At 44.9% G+C, this 21,821-nt stretch overlaps 1 protein-coding gene across 3 annotated transcripts in view; it reads left to right on the plus strand.

Moving 5' to 3' along the window:
• The window catches only part of rps6ka3b (ribosomal protein S6 kinase, polypeptide 3b), a 36,818-nt gene continuing 14,997 nt past the window's right edge, over nt 1-21,821 (plus strand). Inside the window, exons 1-2 of one of the 3 annotated variants that reach the window (XM_062985568.1) lie at nt 1-311; nt 4,060-4,116. In XM_062985568.1, the coding sequence (XP_062841638.1) occupies nt 258-311; nt 4,060-4,116 (111 nt within the window). In that variant the 5' untranslated portion in view covers nt 1-257. Of the gene's footprint in view, nt 312-4,059; nt 4,117-14,519; nt 14,636-17,763; nt 17,920-21,821 lie in introns of those variants that run through there. The other 2 variants (XM_062985569.1, XM_062985567.1) reach the window with 2 other exon arrangements.

Consider the following 21,821-nt stretch of genomic DNA (forward strand, 5'->3'; position numbering starts at 1 on the left):
GATGAGAGCAGGGCAGCAGCACCGAGGTGAGAAGAACCAGCCGGAGGAACCAGGAGGAACCGGGAGGAACAGAAACCGGGGCGGTTCGCTGCTGTTTTACTGCATTATTGGTGTAATTTTATCAGAGAGACTGAGCTGAGCGCTTGTGATTATAATAAACACTGTTAAAGTGATTAAACGCTGCTGCTGGCTGGCTGACTAATACAAGAACGAGAGGCGGTGGGTACGGAGCGCGTGTGGACCTCTGAAGTCAGGAGATGCCCCTGGCACAGCTAGCAGACCCTTGGCGCAAGATGGCCATCGGGAGTGAGGTGAGAGCAGTCGTGTTTCTTTAAATAATCCCGTCTTACTTTTAATAGACGTGCCAGCGTCCGTCCTGACCCGTGGACCGTGACTATCTATTCGGGGACTTTTTATAGAACGCCTTTATTTGTCATATATACATGTACAGGTGTACAGTACTGGGGTCGGAGCGCAGGGTCAGTCATTGTACGGCACCCCTGGAGCCGAGAGGGTTAAGGACCTTGCTCAAGGGCCCAACAGTGGCTGCATGGCAGAGCTGGGATTCGAACTCACAAGCTTCTAATTGACACTAGGCTCTACCCACTACACTACAACTGTCCTTGGGATAGAAATGAATAAATGGATTTCTGTTCATTTTAGAAATACACCTTTAGAGTTGCACCTGTACATTGGTGACACTGTCCACAGTCAGACAAGCTTCACGTTACTTCATTCTTCGGAGTGCAGAGGTTTTTGCTACTGTTTTTTTTTTGCACGTTTAATGTGTCCTTTAGCTCTTTTTACCTTGTTCAGACATTTTTATAACAAACAGTGGTAGCCTAGTGGGTAGAGCTTTGGGCTATCAATCTGAAGGTTGATAGATCTGCCATGCTGCAACCGTGCAAGGCCCTTAACCCTTCCAGGGGCGCCATACAATGGCTGACCCTGCGCTCTGACCCAGGTTCCAAACAAGCTGGTATATGTGTATATGTATATATGACAAATAAAGATGTTCTATTCTATAAAAAAAAAAAGCGTCTGGCACGTCTTTGGTCAGATCTTTGCTTGGTTCATTCAAATGTAGTCTGTTTTCTGCTTCTAACTCGACTTTACATACAAAACCCGTTCCAATAAGCTTATTTTTATCCAGATTGAGCAATTTCAAGCCCCCATTGGTCCCATTAGAACCCATTGATGTTGTGCTGATGGATTTCTAAGTAACCCATCCTAATTTTGCAATGCACAGGGTTCACTGGGAGCAAAACAGAGCGTAAAAAAAAAAAAAAAAAAAACTCCAGCCATCATGCTTGACAAGTTACACTGTTGTTTGATTTGAATTCCTTATCTTTTACCTCAGAACATACTTCTGGTCATTGTTTAGCTTTCTTCTCTCGTCCGTGTAATCAGTAACGATCTTCGACTGAGCATTAGCGATAGCGATGTGTGATTCAGCTCAGAGAGATTGTGTTTTCGCTGCTCTAAAGTCGACACTTGGCTTTGTGCGTGGTGAGCTTAGGCTTGTGTGCAGCTGCTTGACCAAGGAAATTTTACTTACTCTAGACACTTCTACATCACAATACCGGCACTTATAGTGCAGCAATAGCAAGCCAGATATTTCATAGACTGACTTCCGGGCTTAATGGACTTAATAGTGTAATTTTCCAGGCAGTAAGCTCTTCATTGTGACCCAGGTTGCTTCCATTGTTTGTCTATGAAGATTTCATGGTTGTGTACTTGACGTTTATACACCTTTTGGCAACAGATGTGGCTAAAACAAGTGAATCAACTAATTAAACAGTAAATTAAAGACACTACCAGTCTACCAGAGACCACCAGACTTCAAATGCACTAACAACCAAGTCTAATGATCACAGTAGGGTACCACTTTAGGGCGCAGCGTGCACCCATCACCCAGGTGTTTTGAATTTCGCGTCGGAGGAGAGTTATCAGCAGTCTGTGTTCTGAAGTCATGGAACTGGTGAATCATAAAGAGCAAGACTGTGATACATGATTCATCGTCCTGCGACCGCTCTCGATTCGTCTCCAACACTTAGTCACCTCAATCCGTCACGTCCATATGGCCCTGCCATGGTGCTGCAGATACGAGCTCGAATATGACCGCTTTCGGTTTCTCAGCACAGAGATAATACATGAAATGCTGCCAAACTGTCATTAATATGAAATTATTTGTGCATATCACTTGTAAATGACAACTGCTGTAACAAAATGTTGAATATATTAGTAAATAGGTGCTCATATGGCACAGCTGTAAATTATACTAGCCCACTACTACTGGGATCCAGCACTGATATCACCCGGTCGGCATCTACACACAGACATGATTGGCTATGATCGCAGAGGGGTGGATGGCCGGGGCTCCACAATGAATTAGCATCCTGTCCAGGCTGATTCAGGGAAGCCGGACCCATTGCAACCCTGACCAGGATGAATCACTGGGAAAACATGAAAATGAAATAAAAATAAGTATCATCGTTGCATAACGAGGAGAAAGTTCACATGTTTGCACAACCTGAATACTTTTAGATTCCTGTGTAAGACTCCACCCAACCTAATGAGGACTCTCAAACAATCAGGGCTCATAAATGTGACAGTGTTCTGGGGAAACACCTTCATATTTTTTGGCTTTTCATGAGAATGGCGAACACGTTTCCTGTCTAAAAATAGTTTCTATTTACCCAGAAGACGTCATTCTGAAATGCTTAATAGATAAAGAGACGTTGCCACTAATTCCCTTATCTCCAGTCTCTTCATCACGAATGACCACTAAACTGAATTTGCTCCTATGTTTGGTAACAAAAAGGAGAAAAAGCCAAATGTGTTGTGTTGAGTTTGTTTATGTATCGTTTTAATCATACTGCATTATGTTAAATGGCTGGTTTGGCCATAAACTGCCATTTAAACAAACCCTAAATGCAGTCGATCAACCTGCTATTCGATTCTTCCTATTAAAGCTAACGAGATTCCCAGTTTGTTTATCTGTAAACACATGCCCACATCTTCATCTACTTGTTTAATATTTAGTAGCGTGTTGTGTTTACGCCCTCAGCAAAACTCGAACGCAGCGTGTCTTTGACCAACAAAGTTATTGAAGTCTGGGGACCGTTGTTTTTGGTTGACGACTAAACGTACGGCGATGGTGTGCTGTAGTTGTGCTGCTTGACTCGCTAAGACTGTATTAAAATTAAATAAATAAGACCTGAGTACTGAAGCAGGAGCTCATCAGGTTTATGGCCCAAAACCAACTGTAACCAACCAGGTAATCATTTCAACTCAAAATGCCACCACAACTAACTGACTGTGGCTCCTTGCCAAATTGCTACTGCAACCAGTCGGGCCATGGTCCCTGGTCAAAAGTCCAATGTAACAAATCGGACCATGGTTCGTACCCAAAATGTCACTATGACCCACCCAGTGGGCCATGGTTCCTCCCCGTAATACCACTGTACCCAGAATCTCACTCACTTTCTTAACCGCTTATCCAATCAGGGTTGCAGGGGGGTGCTGGAGCCTATCCCAGCTTTTCAATGGGCGCAAGGCACACAGTAACACACTGGACAGGGTGCCAATCCATCGCAGGGCAGACACACACACATACACACACACCAATTCACCTATAGGGCAATGTAGTGTCTCCAAATAACCTGACTGCATGTTTTTGGACTGACATGGGGAGAACATGCAAACTCCACACAGAAAGGACCTGGACCGCCCCGCCTGAGGATCGAACCCAGGACCTTCTTGCTGTGAGGCAACAGTGCTACCCACCAAGCCACCATGCCGCCTTACCCAAAATCATCTATAATACCCAGAAGAATCAGATATTCTATTATATTTACATTTCATTGTACTATTTTTTTACTATATTAATTTTAAGAGCTTTTTTGATGTACAGTGGAGCAAGGATTGGACCAAGTACAAATCCAGGTCTTGCAAAGAAAAGTGGTACCAACTCTAGTTCTAAACTTTAGGATGTGTAATTAATTGTTGTGTTGGTGTTGTTCATGTCTGGACTTACTTTCTATGTTGTGACTGCAGGATGCCAACCAGGTCTTGGAGGATTCCTTAGAGGACTATGATAACGTGTCATGTCAAGTAAGTACAAGTACAATTCCTGTCTCTTTTAGCTCATTGTTTTTACTCACTGGTGTGCTGGAAAAAGTGGAAGGCAGGAAGCAAGACTGTGTAAACATTGGTAACCACCCTGTCTATGGTAGCGTAAATGACCTTATTATTATAAATACATACATGCATCAGTATTATTAACTCGTCTGCCTTCTGCCTTCATTCCTTCGGTTTGAATGTTATGCTCGGAAGTGCTTCAGCTTCTACAGCAGTGGGTGGATTGGCTGCTTGAAATTGCTTGTATGTGTACATAAGAAGGTAAACAGTTTACGATGCACAGCAACACAGCACAAGCAACCGGAGAAGCTTCGATCCTCACGTCTGGTTGCTTCCTCTGAGGAGTAGCACAAGTGCTTTTTGGTCTTCATGGATTTCCTCTTGGTTCTCCAGTTTCCTCTAACCTCACATAAACTTATGTCAGGGTGGAAATGTAATGCATGCCTATTTTGATGCAGCCCTCCTGTTTCTATCAAAGATTGGGACCAGCACTGAGAGTGTACCGAAAAGGGCAACTCTTAATGGCTAGGCGGTTTCGGGCACCCCCATCCCTCCTCGTGTACATGCAGATGCCCGATTGGCTGATAGCACCAATAAGATTCAAACCCCAGATCTCAGGGTTGTGATGATGCATTTATTGACTGCATCTAGTTCTGCCCTTGGACTTTTGCTACTCAGTTATATGCTAGAATGTGGACACAGTGTATTTTTTCCAAACATGGCTGGTCTGCAGGATTGAAGCTTGACTGTTTTTGACTGTGCGCACTTATTCCTATTCGTAAAATAAGAGAAAACGTCAAATGGATGCTATTGATCATGAAATCTCTCTAGACACAAACTGCATTGATTTTTCCAGAGCTGAGGAACGTCTTAGCTTGGCAGAAGGACTCTAGTTGTTATCGTGAGTCATCTACCGCTTTAAAAACACTGCTCGGCCTCTATAATCGATTGAATCTGTTTTGTTACAGTATCTGTAGACCCCAGTAAAATCCACCAGTAACAAAAAATGCAAGAATCCAACGTAATCACCTGAATGTCAATTCTGGGAGAAGAAGAGTGATAGTGCTGTCACCAGAAATATAAACCCAACACCATCCATCAAAAATGTCCACTGATAAACCACTATGAGAAGATTAACACACTTTATGAGCATTAAAAAGCAGTGCACGTACCAGAATGTCCAACTCTTCCGGAAATGGGTGGAACATTAGTCCAGGAGTGTCCAAACATTTGTTTAAGACACACACTGTGTGTGCGTGTGTGTGATGCAGTCTGTGAGCGAGCGTACATTAGCTGGGTTAATGTGTGTTAATAAGTGAACGAGGGGCGTCAGTGGTGCACTAATGTTCAGATATAAGTGGACTTCGATCAGATCTCTTCCCCCGCCGGCACGTCTCGTTCAGACGGAGGGGAAGTGCGAGTGTGTTACCCTGAAGTGAAGTTCACAATTATGATAAGGATCTAAACATTAAGGCTTTATCACTTTACATCGACTTGCAAGTCAAACAAGATCCCTTGACCTTGTTCTGTGTTCCAGAAGCTTCTAGGGACAGTGGTAGGCTCTCAGTCTGAAGGGTGTAGGTTCCATTCCTAGCACTGCCATGGAACCACTGTTGGGTCCAGGCCTCTAATTCGCTCAGCTCCTGGGGTGCAGTACAATAGCTGACCCTGAGTCTTATCTAAACATTCAGATCATTTTCCACTCTGCATAATGTTACAGTTTGGGTTTTCTTCCTGACCTTGACAAGAGACTACTGTTCCATGTAATTGGTAATGGTTGAGGTTGATTGCAGCCATGAGAAATGAGAAGGCCATGCAACAAAACTGATGCCATGATGATAATTCAGCATTCAGATTTCCCCAATCATAGCACTTTCTGCATGCTATTGGAGGGTGGAACATTTTAAAGCTATTCTATTAGATTTAGATTTGAAAACTGGGTAGACAATTGAATTTTTACTTCAATTTTTATCTGTCCATTTGTGCTGACACTGTAGCTTAGTCTTGCGTTCCAGTTCTTGGCCTACAAGCGCAGAACCTGATGTAGCTCATCTTAGCGTTTGCAATGACATGGTGGTGGTGTGTTAGTGTGTGTAGCCTCATTGTCACTGCTGGACTGAGAATCGTCCACCAACCAAAAATATCCAGCCAACAGCGCCCCCGTGGGCAGCGTCCTCTGACCACTGATAAAGATCTAGATTAAGACGATCAAAAAACAGCAGCAATAGATGAGCGATCGTTTCTGACTTTACATCTACAAGGTGGACCAACTAGGTAGGAGTGTATAATAGAGTGGACAGTGAGTGGACATGGTATTTAAAAACTCCAGCAGCGCTGCTATGTCTGATCCAACACAACACACACTAACACACCACCACCATGTCAGTGTCACTGCAGTGCTGAGAATGATCCACCACCTAAATAATACCTGCTCTGTAGTGGTCCTGTGGGGGTCCTGACCATTGAAGAACAGCATTAAAGGGGGCTAACAAAGCACGCAGAGAAACAGATGGACTACAGTCAGTAATTGTAGAACTACAAAGTGCTTCTATATGATAAGTGGACAGTGAGTGTGGTTTTAATGTTATGGCTGATCGGTGTATATAAGCAAACCAGGTTCCTAGGGGATCGGGTGGTCAAAGTTCTACACAGAGACGTAGATAAATATTGCTTGTGTTCTCTGAATACGTGATCAGTGCCAGCTCTGTGGCCCCCTCTGACAAAGAGTGGGCTGGCGTCTTTAAAAGATAACGTCACAGGCAGACTCGGACAATGCCAGTCTGTGTCAGCTGAAGGAATTATCCATGACGTGTTTGGCCGAGTTCCTTCATAACAAAGAAGTGGAAACTGTTCCCGTCCACGTCCTTCAGTGTCCGTGGAATCCTGACCCCGAGTGAGCGCTCGGTATAGCCACGTCAATCACATGTCCGTCGTCTTAACGTTCAGTCCCGTGTCCCGATCTCTCCGGCAGATGGTATTTAATCTTCTCGAACCATCTGTACCGAGTCGATCCGCCGTCTTTACCGCTCGCTCGTGCCGTCCTTTCCTTTTTCCTTCTCTTTTTTTCACCACTGCAGAGTGGCAGGGCATCACGCTCTGTCCTAGCGTCACGTTCACTTCTCACTGAGTCATCCGTACACGCTCACGCATCCTGTCTTCAATGCCATCTCAGCTTTACATCCTATTCACACCTCGCCGCTCGCAGTTATTACGCAAAACTGTGATGTTCTGTCTCAGAAATGCTTCAAAGAGTCATTGTTCGGTCAGCCCACCATCGACCTGCATCGTCACCATTTTGCCCTGCAACGATGACTCCTAACGATGATGTCTGCTTGATGTTCCATCACTAGCGGTGGAGGAATATTTGGAGTATAGCGTGTTCTTCTGTGCATTATACATCTCTATCCAGGACTCCACTAGTGTTCCTAATGACTAGCTAGGAGTACAGACTCGCTGTCACTCAAACTGGGCGTGGTTTACATGCTTCAGATACAGCGGTACCTTGAAATTCAACGGCAATCGATTCTGGGACTGGCGTTAAGTACAAAAAGGCGTTGAGTTTTAAGGTATTTTTTCCCATAAGGATGTATGGAAAACGTGTTAATGTGTGACTCGTCCCTCCTGTTCTGTGAGTTTGAGTGTCGATGGTTTCCACTTCACAATAAATACCCACATTTCCAGTCACTGGGGCGTTGGATAAAAATATAAAAGTATGAATACGAGTGGACAGTCATGGTGCAGTGGTTTAGATACTGGACTGTTGTGTCATTAATTCAAAAGTCTTTATTAATATTAACGAATACTAAATGTCGGTGATGCCATTCTGCGTGTTCTTATTACGCAAGAAAAAATGAAACCGGTTGTTCAACGTGACAAGCGAGTTCTGACACGAGAGTGTAGATGTCAGTTAGAAAGTTCACACCCCATCTTCCTTTCCTTCCAAGTAGAATGATCCGTTTCAGGGTCCCAGCGGTATTGGATCCACAGTAGGGGGAAACACACGGGGCAGGGCGTCTATGAGTTGCAGGGCTTCAGCCGTACCCCAGCCAGCCAATTGTGCAGCTGATATTCGAGCCCATTGGTGTGCGCTACAGTTCCAAAATTGCTCCCTCACCTCGTCCACTCGCTGCGCCCAATCTTACTATCTCCACTTCGCCTCATCCACTCAAATCGGATGAAGAAGGTAAGACGGAGCGATGTCCATCCTGGACTAGTTCTTCTCGCTATAATCCAATTACCGCGCAAGTCGGCCTCGTCTACAGCCACATCCTGGATTAAATCACTAATAAAAACCAGCTGATCAACCCTCTTGTTTCTGAGTGTTTATTTATCCCAGTATATGAGCGAGTCCTTTCCCTTTTCCCAGAGGACCCCCCCCCCCCCCCCCCTTTCTCTCCCCAACCCCAGTCTGTCCATTATCAGAAATGGGCAAAACTATCCTCCTGCCATATGCTGCGAAAAGTCTCTAATAGCTTCCTAATAGGCCGTTTTTAGAAGAGCCCAGATGCTGTACGGTTTAATAGGCGTTTCAGAGATTTAGGGAACCCATTATATCTAACGACCTCACTCAACTAGGGTTGCCTTCAGTAAGTACCTTTGATAAATGTGGCGCCAATCGATATTGTGTTTTAGTGTTGCTTTCTGCTGCTTTTGTCACATGGGGTCCGTCTGAAGACCTAGTGAGCTGCGTTGCTGCCTACGGCCTACCTAGGCAGCCTAAGTAGAGGATTCTAACAAGACATCGGACTTGTTTGGACTCGGTCAGATTATCACTCAGAATTAAGGCACCTTAGTAGGCAGCATTTTAAGGTATCTAAGAATTTAGACATGCCCTCTTCTCAGGAGTGTAGGATGACATAAAACGCGTCTATGCAGAGAGATCACTCGGTTTTAGACACACAGTTTATTACGTAGCGGTAACTCCATGGTAGAGCTAGAGTAGGGTTTCCCTAGTTCCTTGATGTACTCTGGCAACCCGTGTTACCTGCAAAACATCCTCACTGGTCGAGTGTTGGTACATGCCGGCCTCATCCTCATCCTTACAGATACATATGAAGAGACACACTATTCCTTCTGTATTCCCTCCACCACCCATAGTGGTGCCTTCACCAAACATTAGGATTCTCTTCTCCCTATCTAACCTTCCCTCCTTCAGATACAGCCACCTGCGAGACCCAAACTGTTCTTCCTCCCATGGCATTATCACAGTTTAGATATATCCTTTTTCTCAGTGCTACACACTTGCATGGTCAGAAGGACGATATGTGTGTGGGTCAATAGCACAGCTGAGATTGGAACTTGGATCTGACCTAAAGCCGTGTCACTTCGACTTTGACCTCTTTATTTATATTTATAATGCTCACCTTGGCTTGTTTTGCCACAACAGGGCGTGGCAAGGCATAGCACAGCCGCTGTAATCACAAGGTTATGCAATACCCTTCCACTGTATGTTTTTGTTATGATCTCAGTCTCAGCCGATGTTCCGGTTCATTCCAGAGCTGTTCGGTGAGGCTGAGGTCAGGGCTCTGTGCAGGTCACTGGAGTGCAGGCTCTTTTTCTCCCAATTTAGCATAGCCAATCTGCTGACAGCATCCAAGGAGGGTGTATGTTCGCCCGACACACACTCCCTCAGACATGTGCGCGGTCCACCAATCCCGTCTTATTCTCCTATACTTCGGTGGATTTGAGCAGGAGGTCGGCTTCGCGTACAGAGAGCCACGCCCGATCTCTGCTCTCCTCCACTTTCTGTACAGGCACTGTGGGCAACCAAGATCCCTACACAAAGTCAATAACCCCACCCCTTAGTCCGGTCTTTTCCTACCCAGCAGATGGGAGGCCAATTGTGTCTGCCGCAGGCATTAGAGGGCACCCAGTCGACCGGTAGCAGAGCTGAGATTCGAACCGGGACAATCAAGCTGGAACAGGAAAGGTCCTTCCCTGCACTGTTGTTACAACGTTGGAAGCAAATAATTACCTTTGTATAACTGATTTATTACACCTGATAGCAACTGTTGTGCCTGAAACACATCAAAGCAAAAATTAGAAGGTGTGTCCCAATACTTCTGGCCTGAAAGCGAAAGCGTGAATAATTTATGCACCGAACGTCCCGATTGCCTCTCGTTGGCGCGGGTTCAGAGTCTAAAGTGCTGAAAGTTTAGATGAGTGTAACGCAGTGCCCGAGTCTCCCCTCACCCACATTTCCTTTGAAGCCAGGCTGCACTTCAGCATGAGGACGAGGATGAGGATGAGGATGAGGAAGATCTCTCCATCCACATAATGCACAGGATCAATAGAGGAGATTATAGGTAATGGTTCTGTTCCTCCGGAGAACGTTCTTTAAAGTGTTATTTACAGCACAACAGATGCCATCCTGCTGACAGCGTATAAAATAATGCCCTTCTGTAAAACGTTCTGTACTGTTTCCTCTTCAGACGTCCCACGCTGGTGGTCACAAAGGCAGAGGGAGCGTGGGGGGGGGTGTGTCAGAGCCCCGGTGTGTTACTGCACACGGCGGGTTAAACTCTCTTCTTTGTTTTTGGCTGAATAGGAGCAGTAGGAGTGGGCACGGGCAGCAATTATCGCCCAACAGCGTCAGACTTTCCACCAAAGGTGTTCGATTGTTCTGGGATGAGTTTCGGGATGTGATGCATAACCTTACGACCTCTAGTCAAGAAATCGAGAATCAAAGCCAAAATACTGGACCGGTAATCAGAAGGTTGCCGGTTTAAGCCTTTAAGCCTTAACCCTTAACCCTCAACCCTCAGTTGCTTAGATTGTATACTGTCACAACTGTAAGTCACTAAAGGCCATAAGTGTAATTACTTCTCGGCTTCCCTTTGCTGCTATAACAGCCTCTAGCCTTATACTGCATTTTATTAGATATGGAACACGACTGCTGGAATTTGTGCACCCTTGCAGGCAAAGATGTTGTGTCTGGGTGTGGCTTGGCGTGTAGTCTGCATTTCATTTATTCCCTAAGATGGTGGATGAGATGAAGACCAAGGGTCCGTGCAGGCTAGTCAGTATCTTTCATGAAAGACTCAGACTGCTTTATGGGTAAAAAGAATGTGCTCGGGACACTTAGCATTGCACTTTCCTCCCAATCTAGTCGTATCCAATCACCTGATTGCATTTTGCTGCCTGCTCTACTGCTGACCTTCACTCCTGATCGCATCTTTTGACCTGCACAAACCTGAGTTAATATAGAGATCCGTATCGCGCATAGAGAGTCATGCACCGATCTCCATTATCTCCCGTCTTTGAGCCAGCAGAGGTCGTAATTGCAGCAGTCATAATTTCCACCTTACAGACGATCCAATCATTGGCCATATAGGCGCTCAGCCTACCGGTAGCAGAGCTGCGATTCGATTTGCAAGTTTAAGACATCAGCAGTTCGCTCTGCCACGGCATTGCATATTTTGATCTTAGGCTTGTGTGCAGGATATTCCACAAGTGCTCCCTTTACATTTTATTTACATTTACATTTTATTTACATTTACATTTTATTTACATTTTTATTTACTTTTTATTTACTTTTTATTTACATTTACATTTTATTTACATTTACATTTTATTTACATTTACATTTTATTTACATTTTATTTACATTTTATTTACATTTTATTTACATTTTATTTACATTTACATTTTATTTACATTTTACTTAAATTTACATTTACATTTTATTTACATTTACATTTTATTTACATTTACATTTTATTTACATTTTTATTTACATTTACATTTTATTTATATTTACATTTACATTTTTATTTATATTTGTATGTATATTTACATTTTATTTACATTTACATTTTTATTTACATTTACATTTTTGTTTACATTTTTATTTACATTTTTATTTACATTTACATTTTTATTTACATTTTATTTACATTTACATTTTTGTTTACATTTACATTTACACTTACATTTTCAGCATTTGGCCTACAACTCCCTTTCTTCATCATGACTGGTAAAGGATCTGACTAGCAGGCCAAATACTTTTAGCTCTGCACTGTACACACTTAAAAAAATGACAGAAAAGACACGCACCAGAAGCATGATGGGAAAAAGGCAGGAGGTGATTAAGGGTTCGACAGATTGAGCAGCAGACACTTATTACAACCTGGAGGCAATAAAGCAATCAGATCCTGACATGATTTTTAACAGCATGCCATTAAGCGTCACTCCTTCCTAACCTGGAGTAATTCAGCGTCTGAACGCACGAGACGCGACATAAAACCGGTACAGGCAGCGCTGGCAGAGTGCCAGAAAAGTACAAGTGGATAATTGCAAGCGAGTCCTGAAAAGCCCTTTCAGATGAAGCCGATTTATTTTAGGTGGGACGAGCCCCACTGAACAGCTTGGTATGAACCAAAACATTGATTGAGGCTTCAGCACTCTGCACTCAGCACCACTGAATGGGCACAAATTCCCACAGCCATACTTCATAGTCTTGTGAGAAGCTCTTTCACATGAGTGGCTTTGGTCATCTAGCTGAAAAGATCACATATAAGTCAGTCTATTTTAATACTTAGTTTTTGAACAAGCTCATGGTCAGGTGTCCACTTACTTTTGACCAGTGTAGCTTGGCCTTGATGGTCAGTGACTTTGTTTGCATGTATAAATTCCCTGAATTCGAAAGTCCCGGGTAAAATACTGTCTGCACCAGGTACTTTAACATCATCGTCTCCCAGTCCTGATTTGGTCATACCACTTTCCCAAGAGGACACGAGTGCTTAACACTTAGCATGGCTTTATGAGTAGCATGATCGTGAACGCTCCGTCAGCCTAAGCCGGTAGTGGAGCATTACTGGGACAGGCTTGGCACCGCGCCCGTGTGTAAGAAGACGGTTCGAGGGGGCGAGCCGGGTCAGATCGTTAATGTGATGTAACGCCTTCATGGGGGCGCCGTGCTTCCTGAGTGCTCTCCAAGAACCGCGAGCTTTAGGGAGTTTCCTCCTCTCGTTCACTCAGCGCAGGATGTCAAGTGAGCCGCTAGAACAAATACTCGTCCACCTTTGAACTTTCTGGAGAGGCCCAGAAGAGCGTGTGGAGGAATGTAGAGGCGACCCCGTCGTGATCCGAAAACGGGCCGTTCAGTTTTGTTTAACGTCGAGCTTATGCGACAGCAGGAAGAGACGGGTGAAGGTTCCTCCCGAGGCCTGTACAGATACGGTTCTGTCCCTTCAGCACTTTAACAGGAAGTGCGCCTCCGCTCCAGCCTAACTGACAGGAAACCCTGATGTTTAAGGTCTTCCGAAACAATTCGCACGCAGACTCGAACCAAAACACGGCAGCGGTTAATATTCGTTAATAAACAGTGGGCGCGAGACGAAACTCACTGAGTAAAGACGGTGGGAAACAAGATATGACCAAAGAACTGAACAACCTCGTAAGACCCAGTCAACAAAACTCCATTATAGTCTGTTTAGAATAAAAAATTGTATCAAATGTAACATAGAAAATGAAAAAACAAATAAAACGCAATTTCTAAAAAGTTGTGACAGCCATTAACCTATATTTAATTAAAATACAAACAAAAGATATTTATGAAATAAAAGTTTTATGAAATAAAAGTTGACAGTTGAAACTAAATAACACTTATTTTTTATTTATATTTTTATTTACATTTTTATAATTTACATTTTTGTATTTTTAATTACATTTTTAGATTTTTTATTTACATTTGTATATTTTGTATTTACATAGTTTTTATTTTTTATTTACATTCTTATATTTTCTATCTACATATTTTTATTTTTTATTTACATTTTTATATTTTTTATTTACAATTTTATATTTTTTATTTACATTTTTAATTTTTTTTATTTACATTTTTATATTTTTTATTTACATTTTTATTTTTTTACATTTTTTTTTTTACACCTGTTAGCAATGGATGTGTCAGAAAAAACTAAATTTGACCAGTAGGAGGGGTCCACATACTTTTGGCCATATACGCTGATTCCTAATTTGATGTAGCAGTGCCATCTCAGACTCGGGGGTCATTGCTGATCAGTATCGGTGGAAATTAGTACACAGAATTCACTCCGAATATCCAGATGTTTTTCTTCAGATGTTTGATGTTTGTTCAGATGTTTAAATAAACTAATTTAAACACGACCCCCTTCTATATAAAGGTCAGAGTGATATAAAGGGTGTTGGGGTGAGGTGAGGTGGTGGAAGCCTCCGACAGGGGCCGGGATGCTCTGTGAGGACAGCTGTGCCTCTTCCTGTGCAGATGTTCAGAGGACAGGACGTGGTGTAATGCCGGCGCTGACCGGCAGCTCCGGGCCTTTCCTGGGCAGGTCCTTCCTCTGCTTCTTCTTTTGTCTGCGCATACGCAGGAGCGAGCGCGCTCAGAACAGGCCTCCGATCCGAAGTCCCGAGGCTCTCGTTACCAGCCGGCCCTGCGCCCGGGCACCGACATGAGGAGGTGAAGATGCTGAAGATGTTTCCTACACGGTTCAGGCAGAAGTTCACACGGGTAGGTGTCGGGAGTCGTCGCTGGCGTTCTTGTATGAATGTTGATGTTGTTTGTACGTGTTTTTTGAGATGGATTTTGGTCTGAGAGGGAAAGTAAGACACCGTCCACCAGGAGGGACAGAAGACCGTATTCGTTTGACCGTGTGTCTCTGGTAGGACGACTGGACTCATTTTTTCATGCTGTGAAACGATTCAGTTCTCTTCGTTAGTTGGCGTGCTAGCGGGTTGTGCCACCTCAGCGCGTCGGTTTGAATGGCCTGAGGTTTACAGTGTTAGCTTAGTAACTAGTGCGTCTAAATAATCTGCCTCATGAGTTTGATCGCCTCGTCTTATTAGAATCCGCTCTACTTAGGCTGCCTAGGTAGGCAGCAGGCAGCAAGGCAGCTCACTATGTTTTCAGACAGACCCGTAATGTAAATGTTCTTTCATGAATCAGTGATTGTTTCCTGTGCTGCTGTATGGACAGGAAATTCGGACGCATATTTCCCGTCTTTTATTGCTTTTATTGCTTTATTTAATATTAATAAAGTACTTCGTTTTTTCTCTCCAAGGCCTTTACATCCGCCGTACACGCTAATACGTTCACAAGGTCACAGAAACATGTGGAAGCACATTAATAATACATCATAGAAATATAATATAGAACACAGACGGCGGCTTTTTTAGACTCATCGGTGCGATTCGGGAGCTTCTTTTTTTTTCATTTTCGGGGGAGGAAACGTTCCAGAGAGGCACGCCGGAGGCACGGGGGGTCGGACCGCGTGATCAGGCTAGCTCGCTCGTAATTGATTAAATCGATCAGGCCGTCCCGTGCTGGCTAACGTAGGAATGATTTATACCTCCCGTCTCCTCCTGGGCTGCTGTTGCTGAACGTCAGCTGAGGCTTTCTTGACCGGCATCAGTTCTCTTTGGACTAAACAGGCCCAAATTCCCACAGACATACTTCATAGCCTTGCAAGTCTGGCTCAGGGGTGTCCAAATTACGACTCGTGATGTATTTTAGAAATACAATTGGCGTCCAGGTGGCGCAGCGGGATATTCCGCTACCACACCAGCGCTGAGATTCTGAACACCTTGGTTCGAATCTCGGCTCTGCTACCGGTCGGCTGGGCGCCATCTAGCGGGCACAATTTGTACAACGTAAATTTTTATATTTTTTATCTACATATGTTTTTTTTGTTTGTTTTTTTGCATATTTATATTTTTTATTTACATATATTTTATTTGCATTTTTATATTTTTATTGACATAATTTTTATATATTTTATCTACGTAGTCTTTAATTTTTTATTAAAATTTTTGTATTTGTATTTACATTTTTTATTTACTTTTTTATTTAAATTTTTTTTATTTACATTTTTTAAAGAAACTTTTGTTTCTTTTGTTTTTGTGACTGGAGTGTGTCTGTGGAAATTTGTGCCCATTCTTGCTTTGTGCTCAGGGGCGTAATCATCCTTGAAGGAAAAGGGGATTCCCCAAACTGTTAGCACAAAAGCATATTGTTTAGAACTAAATCTGATTTGTAGTTGCAGCGGCTTAATGTGTTTATTGACGATGGTTTTCCGAAGCGTCCCGTGCTGGCTAACGTAGGAATGATTTACACCTCCTGTCTCCTCCTGGGCTGCTGTTGCTGCAGTTTAGGGAAGGTCCTTTCCTGTTCCAGCATGAGCTCTATAAAGACATAAAGAAGTTCCAGTGTTCTGCTTAGTGACCCCACTGAACAGCTCTGGAATGAACCGGAACGTCAACTGAGGCTTTCTTGACCAGCATCAGTTCTCTTTGGATGAAACAGGCACAAATTCCCACAGACATACTTCATACTTTATAGCCTTGCGAGTCTAGCTCAGGGGTGTCCACAGTACGACTCATGGTGTATTTTAGACATAAAATTGGCGTCCAGGTGGCGCAGCGGGATATTCCGCTACCACACCAGCGCTGAGATTCTGAACACCTCGGTTCGAATCTCATCTCTGCTACCGGTCGACTGGGCGCCATCTAGTGCCTGCAGCGGACACAATTTGGCCACCGTGTCTGCTAGGTGGGGAAATGACCGGACCAAGTGGTTGGGTTCTTCAAACTCTGTGCAAGGACCCTGGTTAGTGGATAGAAGGGGCATAAAGAAGGAGGGCACGTGAGCAGCAATATACCCTCCTCCAACGCAATCAGGGATCCACAGCAGCAGAAGACAAATTGACTACACTAAATCAGGAGAAAAATGGAGAACATGCATAAATAAATAGAAAAAAAGAAGTGGAGTTGTTGTATTTTTATTTATTACTAAAGAGTCTGTGGCCCCGTGTTTGCAAATCTTTCACCCCATCTGGCCCCCAACAAGAAACCATTGGACACCCAGGATCACACAGAGGTCGCTCTATTTTAATCGTGGTCGGGTGTCCAGATACTTTTGGCCATGTGGTCTGAATCTCCCCGGGTAAAACGCGTCGACCCCTTTATACACGCTGACATTTACGAACAGAGTCCGTGAGGCCTCACAGCTGTTCCGGTCCGTTACATAACCGCCCATGCCATCGTCCAGACCTGCCCCGGAGACGCGTTACACCCTAATTGGTTGCGTCCGTATCGAAATGCGCGTCCTTCGAGCGGAGCCCTCGACTCTTACGCGAGCGTCTTCCTAAATCCGTCTCCCAGAATTCCACGCTTGCAGGGCGATGCGTTTCCGAACAGGCTTTTGTGTTCCCTTTATGTAAACCTGACACCGCCAACGGTGGCGGGTGTTATTTTCAGCCTCCCCGCGCGCCCCTGCTTTGTGAAGCTAACGAGGACAGGAAGTGCCGCGGTGTCGGCATGCCCCGTTCTGATCCGTGCCCTTGTGAGGCATCTCTGGCACCTCCAGGGTTCAGAAGCGACCGGTTCAAACCCAGCGCTGCCGGGCTGTAAGCAACAGGTGCTTGTAATCTCAGTGTAGCTCTGTTTCCTAAATGTGTGTGTGTGTGTGTAAATGTGTGTGTGTGTGTAAATGTGTGTGTGTGTGTGTGTGTGGTGAGACGGGTGGGGGGTGTATTTGGGGATCGCTGTGGCGACGCTCCACTGATTCATCTGGAGGGGACTTCTGAGGGAAATTCTCTCACTGGCTCCGGGATTCCCCCCTCAGTGGGTTAGTGTGGGGCGCAGGAGTACTCCGGTCACTTAGTGTCCAGGCTGATGGACGGGGGTAAAGCCTGGGCTGGGGCGCTCAGGGAGGCACTGGTTTGCGCTGTACGGTACAGGCTCAAGGCTCTGCGTCGTATCTTCTACAGAGAACCTCCGAGATGCTTCAGAGCTGCTGTGAGTACCTCGGTGTGACCCGCAGGGGTGTTCCGAAAAGAAAATGATGTCATTTTATAGTATTATTATTGATAGAATCTTTTCGGTGGTTACGGGTTGTTGCAAGACGTAATTTTGACTTGTCCCGGGGCAGGAATAGTTGTAGGAACGTTAATACCCTGGTTCTCAGAGGACCCACTGCTCACACTAACAAAACCTAACGTAGCAGAGCAGGGGTGCAATACTTTTGCCCATCGCCGCTGAGAGTCCTAGCCGGGCGCTTGACAGACGGAGTTGGGCATTTCTGCGTAAGGGAGCAGTCGGACGGGGTCTGTCCTCTTTGGCTACGAGTAGTGAAGGTACGCTGTACAGCTCTCTGTACGGATCCACCGACGCCTGGTGTAAAACGTTTCGAACAAACATTTCTTGTACTAACTGCTTCCAGAGGCAGTTTGGAACTTCGTAGTGAGCATTCCAACAAAGAACAGGTTCATTTCATTACTTTGTTTGCACACGTCAGCTCTATTAAAGCTTGCTGAGCTGTTGTTGCTCATTGATTGGTGCATCTATAATAGGAAAGAATCCAGTTCGATCCAGTTCGATCCAGTTGACTTGTATGGGGCAACAGTTTGGGGAAGGCCCTTACTGTCCTATCAGCAGTGTGCGCCAGTAGTTTGTCGTGAGAAGAACTCCCAGCAGTCTGTACGAAACCCCGACCTCAACCTGTCAATATGCTCAATATGCGCCGCACTAAATCCTCACAGACACATTCCGAAACACATCCACTGATGGCTGGTGTAAAGAAGCAGCCGGCGACTTCACGCGGGTCGGGAGAGGCAGGTGCGGCCAAAGCGGAAATGACAAAAGTTATAATAATATGAGCTGTGCTATCGGCCGACCGGGCATCCAGACAGACAGACATGATTGGCTATGTCTAAGAATGGGGATTAAGGAAGTCCTGTGATGGACTGGCACCCTGTCCAGGGAATTCTTGCCTCGTGTCCAGTGTTGACCACAAAGACCAGGATGATAAAAATTTAATTAGCAGTAGTGACCAAAATTATATAGGAACGCTCTTTTGTCTGTCTGAACAGGCACAAATTCCCACAGACATACTTCAAAGTCTTGTGGAAAGCCTTCTAGAAGAAGATTACAGAGGTCACTATGTTTTAATACCGTTTGTTCTTGAAATGGGACGTCCAACACGCTTATGGTCAGGTGTCCGAATACTTTTGGCCCTGTAGTGTAAATCTGAGGTGTAAATATATGAACCTTGAGGTGAAATACACAGATTTTCTTTACTCGGGTAGTTTAGCAGTAACCTACAACAGATTGTGTGTGTGTGTGTGTGTGTGTGTGTGTGTGTGTTAGGAAGTGAAGGAACAGCCATGCCCAGACGTTGTGTAACATTAATTAAGCATGTCGGATGGCTTCAGATGGCAATCCAGATTAACGCTGCGTTTAAACACACACACACATACACACACACACACACATACACACACACCTTCCTTACAAAACCTCAGGAGCTTAGAGGGGATCAGATTTTTCCAAACACGTTCAAGTTCCCCGAACAGCACATGTACACTCACACTCACATGGGTTCGAATCTCAGCTGTGCTATCAGCCGGCCGGGCGTCCACGCAGACACGGCCGGCTGCGACAGACCGGCTGTATTAAAACTTGCTGATCTTGTACTTGAGCAGCTGAGCTGTTGTTGCTCATTGATTGGTGCATCTATCTATAACAGGTAAGAGATTCGATTCGGCTGACTCGTGTGGGGCAACAGTTTGGGGAAGGCCCTGCGCACAAAGCAAGGTCCATAAAGGCATTGTTTGACGAGTTTGTCGTGGGAAGAGCTCCCAGCAGCCTTTCCAAAACCCTGAAATCAACCTGTCAAGATGCGCTGCACTAAACGGGCTTAAATCCTCATAGACACATTCCAAATTGTTGGTGCTAGCCTTCCCAGAAGATAAGTAAAAGCTGTCAGAGCTACAAAGAGGAGCAACTTCATATGAAATGTCCAACAAGTTCTACCTACTTTCAATCCGCCTGATGTTCCTCGGTGCAAAAAGTTTGTGAACCCTTGGTTCAGTGTAAAAAAGGCGTGTACTTAACTTTGCCTTCTATAACTTCCTATATAATTTATATAATTTCCTGACCTGCAGGCCACAAAGTGTCAGGATCAACAACAACACATCCTCCACTATTATCCTGAACACCGGCTCCCCCCAGGGATGTGTGCTTAGCCCACTGTTGTTCACTCTGATGACCCACGACTGCAAAGCTCAATTTAAGAACAACCTCGTGGTTAAGTTCGCAGACGACACAGTGGTGGCCGGACTCATCACTCACGGAGATGAGTCGGTATACAGGCGGGAGGTAGAGGACCTGACATGGTGGTGTAGGGAAAACAACCTCATCCTCAACGTCCAGAAGACCAAGGAGATGGTTGTGGATTTCCGCAAATCTGGCACCCCCCAGATGGTGCAGCTGTGGAGATGGTCCCCTCTGTCAGGTACCTCGGGGTACACCTGACCGACACACTCACCTGGCGCACAAACATCACAGCTGTCACAAAGAAAGCCAACCAACGCTTGTATTTCCTGAGGAAGCTGAGGGGGGCAGGTCTTCACACAGACATCCTCAGGTCCTTCTACAGCTGTGTGGTGGAGAGCACCCTGACCACCTGCCTCACTGTGTGGTATTCTGGCTGCACTGTGGCAGAGAAGGAGGCGCTGCAGAGAGTGGTTAAGTCTGCACAGAGGACCATCGGATGCAGCCTACCACCCATCAGTGACATTTACACAACCAGATGTAGGGAAAGAGCCACCTGCATCCTCCGTGACCCCACCCACCCCGCACATGGACTTTTCACCCCCCTTCCCTCCGGAAGGAGGCTGCGCTGCATCCAAGTAAAAACATCTAAACTGAAAAACAGCTTCTACCCGGATGCAGTCAGACTGTTGAACTCTTCTACTCCCCATATACTGAACATCTTATCAACACAAACTACCATACTGGACACAACTGGCACACTGTCACTTTGACAATCTTGGGATTGTTGCTGCTAGTTTTTGCTGCTACACCTTTTGCAATCATGCACTTTAGTAAACATAAGCTGCTGCAGTTGTTGTGCAATACTTGTAAACTTTGTACTTGTACTCTTTTTAGTTTCTCAGTTTGTTCTAAATTTTTATTACTTATCTTAGTTTATTCTATATTATTCTATATTTTATTCTATTTTATTTTATTCATGTCACACACACCGAGACCTGGGAAACTGTATTTCGTTCTATCATGTACGTGGTTGAATGACAATAAAGCTGAGTCTGAGTCTGAGTCTATAACAGGAGAGAAATTCAATTCGGCTAACTTGTATGGGTCAACAGTTTGGGGAAGGCCCTTACTGTTCTATCCGCAGTGTGCCCCCCGCGCACCAAGCAAGATCCATAAATGCATTGTTCAGACTCCCAGTAGTCTGTTCAAAACCCTGAGATCAACCCGTCCAGATGTATTGGTACTGGTTTTTAATCCAGTGGGATCAGCGCCGAGCAAAACAGGCCCAAATCCTCACAGACATGTTCCAAAATGTTGTAGCCAGCCCTCCCAGAAGAGCTACAAAGAGGAGCAAGTTCATATGAAATGTCCAACAGGTTCTACCTACTCTCAGTCCGCTGATGTTCCTTGATGCATCTTTAGTCCTTGTCAAAATTTCACTCTCAGACCGAGGTGTTAGTTTCCTTTCCTGGCTGCGATGAAGCCGAGGCGTGAATTACGCTCCTGTGAGAGGCGGGAAGGTGGCAGCGACGGTATCCGTGATGCTTTTCGGAGGCGGGCGTATGGCGTATGGCTGCTCCTCTGGCTCCTCCTCCTCCTAACTCCTTCCCTCGTTCGCTCGCCGGATCGGTCTGATCGGTCTG

Source organism: Trichomycterus rosablanca, chromosome 23 (assembly GCF_030014385.1).
Source record: "Trichomycterus rosablanca isolate fTriRos1 chromosome 23, fTriRos1.hap1, whole genome shotgun sequence".
Taxonomy (NCBI): domain Eukaryota; kingdom Metazoa; phylum Chordata; class Actinopteri; order Siluriformes; family Trichomycteridae; genus Trichomycterus; species Trichomycterus rosablanca.